Source organism: Pollicipes pollicipes, unplaced genomic scaffold (assembly GCF_011947565.3).
Source record: "Pollicipes pollicipes isolate AB1234 unplaced genomic scaffold, Ppol_2.1 Scaffold_5724;HRSCAF=6776_pilon_pilon_pilon, whole genome shotgun sequence".
Classification (NCBI taxonomy): Eukaryota; Metazoa; Arthropoda; class Thecostraca; order Pollicipedomorpha; family Pollicipedidae; genus Pollicipes; species Pollicipes pollicipes.
The window spans coordinates 49,347,876-49,356,297 of record NW_023596746.1 but is presented as its reverse complement, the minus strand read 5'-3'; the positions used below and the strand labels follow the sequence as shown (position 1 = coordinate 49,356,297).

At 56.1% G+C, this 8,422-nt stretch overlaps 1 protein-coding gene across 1 annotated transcript; it reads left to right on the top strand.

The window, feature by feature from the left end:
- The first annotated feature begins 2,407 nt into the window (after window positions 1-2,407).
- LOC119102196 (uncharacterized) lies at window positions 2,408-5,403 on the top strand. Its single transcript, XM_037225548.1, has 3 exons — window positions 2,408-2,477; window positions 3,506-3,709; window positions 4,910-5,403. The coding sequence occupies exons 1-3, from the start codon at window positions 2,460-2,462 to the stop codon at window positions 5,063-5,065; spliced, it is 378 nt and encodes a 125-aa protein (XP_037081443.1). The 5' UTR covers window positions 2,408-2,459; the 3' UTR covers window positions 5,066-5,403.
- Window positions 5,404-8,422: the final 3,019 nt, after the last annotated feature.

Here is an 8,422-nt window from a genome sequence, read left to right as displayed (position 1 = left end):
CAAAAATGAAGCAGCCTGCTACACGGCACCTGCACCGAGCGGTTTCGGTCGTTCACCCTGACATACTCGCTGCCAACTACGGTGTTAAACTTGGGTCGGTATTCCCTCATTTAAGTTTGGTACTGCCAGCTTCTATCAGAAACCAAATGTATTTTCTGACAAGTCCGGAGATAACCCATGCACAGCGTCTGTAACAAAACCGGAGGAAGTTTCATTAAACTGGTGGTGAAAACTGTCATGCATCGAGCAATAATGGGCGGGGTCGCGTCATCTCAACTATGAAGTGCCTGAACGCTAGTGGGATGGATATGATTCCGGTGTTGCCCAAACCAGTGGGTAGTGCATTGGGCAGGTAAATCATGCATTGCTTGTATTCGTGTTCAAACGCGAGAGAAGAGACCGAAGCAAATTGTCGTGCCATTACGAGGTGTCAGGGAAGTAATGGTACAAAGTGGCTGTTGTTTTCTAAATGTTACATGTGCATGAGCAAATAACAAGAAACCCGCTCTTAGCACTAGTAAAAGAGCATCATTTAAACTGTGTGAAAAAACGCATTGCTGAAACACAACTATGTGCAAAATTTCTGAGCTTTGCTTTTTTGCTCTCGGTCAACACGACCAACTTTGGACATAGAAATGGCGCGACACAGCCAAAATGACACTGTGCTTACTGTTACCGAATGTCAACTTATATCATAAAGATCATTTGCGAACAAAAACCTACGGCGCGCTAAGTGCCAAGGCACAAATTGGACAACTCCATTTTCGCGATGATGATACACAGTCTTCCTTAATTTTAAGCATGCCATTTCTTGGTGGAAACGCACAACGGACGCGAGTCATTGGCAGGCTTGTGTATCTGCTGAAATGTATGCTGAGTTTGACCGTCATTATTAAATCAACCAAGAGTGAAGGCTTTCGGAGACTGTCTGAGACCTGGGTGTCAGGTTGACACGGGTTTTTGTCAACGAGCATTAACATAGATGGGGCATACCTTGAAAGGATGAGGTGATCGCTAGACTCCCATAAACCTGAAGGAGATGTACTGAAGGGTCACATGAACGACTGTCCCAATATCGAGAGGGTGCGTTTCGTGGTGATAGAAGCATCTGCGTTAACCACGGTGCGTCTGCAAAGTCAGAGGTACGGGGCTCGATTCCACGCGGTGCCCGCCGTTCTCGTCAGGATGAGAAGCAGGTGTCGCCATAGTCTCAACAGCTGAGTGCGTCGTAAAGCTCCAATGACACACGTCTCAGTGTGGGTCACGGTAGCCCGCACAGGACCAGAAAAAGGACAAGCACAGAAACATGGAACAATAAGGACAGGCGTGGTAACAGTGACATATCACCCAGCACCAGACGTGGACCTCGGTCCGACTAGACTTAGACTCGGACATAGGCACGTGACCTTTTGGGGCTCAGACTGTTGTGGTTTATTCATGTTACGAATGATTCGGAAACGGCCTGACCGATCTGAGACAGCTGTGAAAGAGACTAGAACTCAGTATCGAGGTATCATGGAATTGAACTCTTGGATTATATATTCTTATAACACTACTTTTGGATTATGTATTCTATAACACTTCCAATGCACTACCCACTGGTATAAAAGATTCTTAAAACTGGAAACACGACAAAGCCTTGGTGATTCATGCAGGTTTCGTGAATCACCCCAAAGCTTTGTCGTGTCGTAGCATTTGCATGGCTACGGAATCACCAGATTCGGAAGCCATGCAAATGACCTCGGACCTCGGGCCTGGACTCGGGTCACGTGGCGAGGGTAGACACGGGACTAGGCCTCACCTCTGGGCACAAGGAGTCGTCTCACTCGAGCGCTTGGAATCAGACACCTACCTGCTCGGCATGCGGTGCTGGTGGTGTACATAGCGAGGGTTGACACGGGACTAGGCCTCACCTCTAGACACAAGGAGTCGTCTCACTCAAGCGCTTGGAATCAGACACCTACCTGCTCGGCAAGACGGTGTTGGTGCTGTACATAGGTAAATGCTAGAATCTCGTCGCAACACACATATGGCACAGCATATCACGTTAAGAAAACCCGCTCTTATTTCACAACACCGCGTGTCTGACTCCGGTGCGCAGCGCCCCAAGAGAAGTCGGGAGTTTCATTGAATTCAGTCTGCCCGGTTCAACGAGCATGACTGCCAACGCATTTCGACGCCACCGGCTCGCCTGAGCCCCACGCCTTGCGTTCAATGTTACCGACTGCGCGCGGTCTATCCCGGGAGAAACTCCCATCAGGGGCACTCAGGGCACGACCCGTGACACGAGCGCCATTCGACGTTGTTTTCGTCGGCTGCGAGCGCGGCCCTTGACTCGGGCGGTGCTCGGCCGGCGCCGGCCGCAGCCCCGCCCACCGGGACAGCGCGCCGGAGAAAACGGCTCGAGAAGCGGCTCGTATAAAGCGGCCCCGGGCCGCGGCGGCAGCACACTCGACGCGATGGTCCACTACAGCAGTGTAAGTGCGGCTCGGCCGGCCTCCGACGCCGAGGCGCGTGCTTGTGAGACGTAGGTGGTGGCCGAGTGGCGACTGTGGTGTCATCTGGTCCGGTGAGATAGCTCACTATCGCTCACCATGGCGCATAGCCGGACCGCCTGGAGGTGGTATATCGGCAGCGAAAGTGTTCAATCAGGCAGCTTCGCATGTATTTTCTAGCTCTGACATTGCAAACGTTAACTATTCAGAGCCGGAAATGAAGCGATGTGGTTTGTGAGCTGAAATGAATAATGTGCGGACTCGGCTGATTTTATGTTTGGAACATTACATGCAAGTTTGTCACATACTACTGCGATGACAATCTCAGCAGAGTGGAAACGGTGTGACAATGTCCGCCCCGAGGAGTATGCCCTTAAGCTTTTCTTATGCTATCACTGGTATGCATTGATATTCTACGAAACTTTTCGAGAGTCGAAATAATATGAATAGCTGGCAATACCCATACCCTTTATTAAGAGTGGTGCATGATGTCGCGTACAAATCTATCCCGACCATCGCCCGTAATTCCACATTGAAACAGTTCTGACAGTTCCCATCTCGGCCAGCCGCCTCCCGAGCACCTGTCCACCATTCCGACGGTAGCAGACGGCAGCGTTCTCGTGTCGTCCCGCAGCCAGGCCGTGTCGTGCCCGCCGCTGACCGGTCCCGTCGGCAGCAGACGGCAGCGTTCCCGTGTCGTCCCGCAGCCAGGCTGTGTCGTGCCCGCCGCTGACCGGTCCCGTCGGCAGCGTTCCCGTGTCGTCCCGCAGCCAGGCCGTGTCGTGCCCGCCGCTGACCGGTCCCGTCGGCAGCGTTCCCGTGTCGTCCCGCAGCCAGGCTGTGTCGTGCCCGCCGCTGACCGGTCCCGTCGGCAGCAGACGGCAGCGTTCCCGTGTCGTCCCGCAGCCAGGCTGTGTCGTGCCCGCCGCTGACCGGTCCCGTCGGCAGCAGACGGCAGCGTTCCCGTGTCGTGCCCGCCGCTGACCGGTCCCGTCTGACCCTGTCCCCAGCTGGTGGCCTTGTGCCTTCTGGCCCTGGTGGCCGCGGCGGCAGCGCAGGGCGGCAGCGGAGGCTACGACAAACAGCCGGACGGCTACTTCCAGTACGTCAACGTGCCCGGTCACAAGGAGTACGAGTTCGGCTGGAATCGTGGCAACCCGCACCACTACATCAGCCGCTACGAGCAGGCCAAGGACCACCGCTTCCGTACCCGGGTACGTGCTGGGCAGCTCGGCGGACGGCCGACTGTACGTGCCGGGGGGAGCTCGGCTGACGGCCGACTGTACGTGCTGGGGGGAGCTCGGCGGACGGCCGACTGTACGTGCCAGGGGGAGCTCGGCTGACGGCCGACTGTACGTGCTGGAGGGAGCTCGGCGGACGGCCGACTGTACGTGCTGGGGGGGGGGGGGGGGGGAGCTCGGCTGACGGCCGACTGTACGTGCTGGGGGGAGCTCGGCGGACGGCCGACTGTACGTGCTGGGGGGAGCTCGGCGGACGGCCGACTGTACGCGCTGTGGAAACCCGACTGGACCAGCCACCCTCCACAGTCAGGCATTGAAACAGTACTACATAAACGCACGCTCTCAGAAAAAAAGTGTTTACTTGCTCAATTTTGTATTTGGCATGCAGCCAGAAAAGCGCTCTATACTGAATTGCATGTTTTTATCAGAGCTGCTGAAAATGGTATTAACTCTATACGTTTCTTCTGACTCCTGCCCAGCTTTGACCCGCGTCTCATTCGGTGCGCTGCTACATTCCATAGGTATTGGCGTAGTGCAGTTGGTGGCATTTGGTAGCTTTAAGTAGTCCTCAAAATGTGAATGTTTTACTCTGCTGCCAACGACTCTCCAACGCAGTGCATTCCACTTACAGACTCGATCCAACGAGTCCATCAACGGGTTCAAGTACAACGCAGGATCCAACGCTTCTGACACTGGCATTCATTCATAACAGGCTTTCGCCCCAAACTAAGCACCTGAATGCGTTAGTGTATGGATATGTCGCAGAGTTTCACGTGGTGATGCCTGTCTGCGTGTCCCATGGCTTGACCATTGAAATATCCAAGCCTTTTAGGTGCGTACTGAGCAAGTATTTGACGTTGGGTATTGGAGAGGCTAGCAAGGCGCTTGGCGTTCGGATGAGTTTGGCTTGGTGACGGGCAGATAAGCACCAGGTGGTGAGCCGTTACTGCGCCAGTCGTTGCCAGCACTATTGCAGTTTTCCTCCCCAGCTGTAATGACACTAAACTTACGGCAATAGATATATGGATATTGATGAACATGGCAGGTGTGCTACATGAGCAGGTACGGTACTGACCAAACATGCTAGGCGTGACGCGCGCTACCGCGTGAACCGACTAGATTGCAGACTGCTTATTGTGGATTGCAGTAATTCACCTAGCGATCCGTCCGCAGGTTAAGTGGGGTGACCAGAAGGGAGGCTACGGCGAACACTACTACGAGTACAACCACGGACCGAAGGGCTACGGCAAGGAGGAGAAGGGCTACAAGGCGCCGCAGCCCGCCTACTCGCCGCCGTCTTACCAGCCTCCGGCACCAAGCTATTCGTGAACGCGATGACCTTTTCAACCACTTCGGCCGACTGCAATATAGATGGCGCTGCCGATACCCGACGCCTCCCAACGCTCCATGGGCTGCACGTTGCGTGTGCGAGCCAGTCGGTCGACGCTCCTAGCGGACGACTTTTCACGGCGTCGTTTGCATGGAGCCCTCAGCTATTTCACGCTTCACTCCATTAATGTGAAAGAAACCAACGAAAGAGAGCCTCTAGTCGTTCCTTGAGTGGTCCGTTTCGATGCAGATCTATTAACGTGCGCATCTCAGAGCAGCTTGTTATTTGTTTATGCTGTATATATGGGCTTGTGAAAATATAAATCAGTGTCTCAAAACTCCTTTCCACTTAAACCAATCTCATGACCGTCTTGAATGACTATAGGAAACTATTTCAGTCAGAACAAATGGACACAAAAGCCACTGGCGAAGGGAGGGTACTTAAATGGACACAGAGAGCCAAGTGGAAATAGGAAAGCTGGGTTGTCACTATTTTAGGTAGCCCATATTCAGATGATGTCAAATCAAACTTAGGTTTTGTCACAGGACTAGGAAATCAGCCTAAGAGGCAGTTGGTTGCCCGAAGGAAATGTTTTCGCAGGGGGGATGCGAGGGGGGAGGCGGAACCCGTCCCTACCCACCGGCTGGTAACTGAAGAGAAGCACGTTAAGCTGGAGGAAATACAAGTTTGAGATCGTAGGTGTGCTCACTCAGCGTTGTTTGATGGCCAGCTGCCTTGCCTGAGGCCACCCCGCGAGGCTCATAAAGGCTACGGCAACAGAGGCGGAGCCCTGTCCTCCTCAGCACAGCTGATCCCCTTTGCCGAACACCACCGGACGACGTTGAACGGCTGCGTCATAACAGCGCCATGCCGTCCCCGCCGCTGGCCCAGGGCGGAGCCTCGTCCCTGCCGCCGGCCCAGGGTGGAGCCTCGTCCTCGCCGCTGGCCCAGGGTGGAGCCTTGCCCCCGCCGCCGGCCCAGGGTGGAGCTTCGTCCCCGCCGCTGGCCCAGGGTGGAGCTTCGTCCCCGCCGCCGGCCCGCTGGTCGCGCCTCGTCCCCGCCGCCGGCCCGCTGGTCGCGCCTCGTTCCCGCCGCCGGCCCGCCGGTCGAGTCACGACTGGCCGCCTCGCCATCCTGCCGACAGCGACCGGTGGTTATACCCGGAACTGCACCGATTGATCACGTGACGCTACATGGCGGCTTCGGGAACTCAGGCCCGAGGGCTGCGGCCACTCAGCTTAGGCAGATCTCCCAAGCGGCGTTGGCCCACGTTTTCGTTCAGGTTTTGAGGAGAGGGGCATATTTGTCAAACACGTGCGTCGATGGGAAAAGGCTTCGATTTTGTTGGTTCCAATTTGGCCAGAGTGCTGGGTTATTTAAGGCCATGCCCATGTGGCGATCACGCCAACGTGGTCCGTTCCGCGGAGGCGGCCGGCGGCATGACGGCGACGAAAGCGGCGGCCGGCGCTTCAAAGCATTTAGTGGGCGTGTCCCGGACCGGACCGGCCGTTGGCCCGCTCCGCCAACAGACGAGGATTGTGACACACAGCGCCGCGGCGACAGTGCAGGTCAGGCGAGGGAGCCGGTGACGGGCGGGCGGGCGCTGCCGCCGGGCCGGGGCGGGCGCCGCCGCCGCCGGACCGGGGCGGGCGCCGCCGCCGGGCCGGGGCGGGCGCCGCTGCCGGGCCGGGGCGGGCGCCGCTGCCGGGCCGGGGCGGGCGGACGCCGCCGGGCCGGGGCGGGAGCCGCCGCTGCCGGGCCGGGCGGGCGCCGCCGCCGGGGCCGGAGCGGGCGGACGCCGCTGTTGGGCCGGGGCGGCCGGGCGCGGCCTCTCGTCCGGAGGCGCACACGGCGTCACCTGTGGAAAGAGCGCCGTTCGGTGATGGTTTAGTGGACACGACATCAGCCGGCTCCGGAAGTGGTCTGTCATTCGTGGTTACCTCGCCCACCGGTGCAGCGCGCCGGAGGAAGTGGACCAAGGAGCGGCCTGCATAAAGCGACCCCGGGCCGCGGCGGCAGCACCCTCGACACCAATGTTCCTTTTCCTAGAATGCTTCACGGTAGTTGCAAGCACCATACAAAGGATGCTTTTAACTTTGCAACTTCACTTTTTTTCAACCAACAGCAACAGCTTCACGGCAGTGGTCTGCGCTTGATTTGAAGTGCTACTATATTTCATAGCTTTTGTAGGTAGATGGCTTTCACCAGGCCAGGAGATCGAAAAGCAGAGAGATAGAGAAGCGAGAGAGACGAGAGAGCTCACAGAGATCGCGAGCGCGCTTAGCAGAAAAAAGAAGAGGACGATACGAATGGCGGAAGAGAAATAGTAGAGAGCCGCGATAGAGCTAGCTAGTATCTCTCTCTATCTCTTACTCGCTCTTGACATTAGCTATCGTCTCCCTCTCATCTATTATATTCTCGTATCCTCTCTCTCTCTCGCTATCTCTCTTCTCTCGCTTCTCTCTCGCTCTCTCTCTCTCTCTCTCTCTCTCTCTCTCTCTCTCTCTCTCTCTCTTTCTCTTTCTCTCTGTTGTTTTGCCCTCCGAATCTTCCAAACTGCTATACTGGACTCCAGAACTCAAAACAGAACATTCAACGCCATCGGCATATGGCACGGACGTTCCCTCGGAGCAGCGTGTATGAAGGTGTCAGTGTATGGATGTGTTGTGGAGATCAATGAGCACACCGCCAGATTCTGGCGGTGTGCAGCGACGACACAGCACGACATGGGTGAGTGGGTGAGGAGGAGGGTCGAGGGTCAGTTGGACAGAAATGACAGCTGCCCCTCCTGCGTGCCGGCAGAGAGCAAGACTATGTTTTTGGCCTCCCCTCAAAAAATGGGGGAGCCCCGTTCTTCCCTCACGATAGTCAATGTAGCTCCACGAAAAGTACTCCAGTTCAGATCGAGGAGGCCCTCATGACTGAGCTAGAGAGTAATAAATAGAGCTCATAGGGCACTTTGCTACCTCAAGGAGACCTGTTTTTGTGTCCTTAGAATAAGGTAGCTAATGTTCAACATCAGGAGTCCCAATGCTGTATTCAGGAGGCCCAATTTCGCGTCCAGAAGGCTCTTTGCTGACCCGGGAGGCCTGTTCATAGCATCATGTCTGGCCGACAAGTGTTGAACGGTGCACAGTGCCGGCCCTATGCTTTACCTTCAGTGCCCTTCCAAGTTGCTTTTCCAGGCTCCTGACAATAGCTGCATTAATGTGGATGGATATCGGTGGTGCGCTACGCCAGTGGGTACAGAACTGGTCACACATATCGGGCGTGACACGCACTGCCGCGTCAACAGATGGGTACAGAACTGGTCACACATATCAGACGTGACACGCACTGCCGCGTGAGCAGATGGG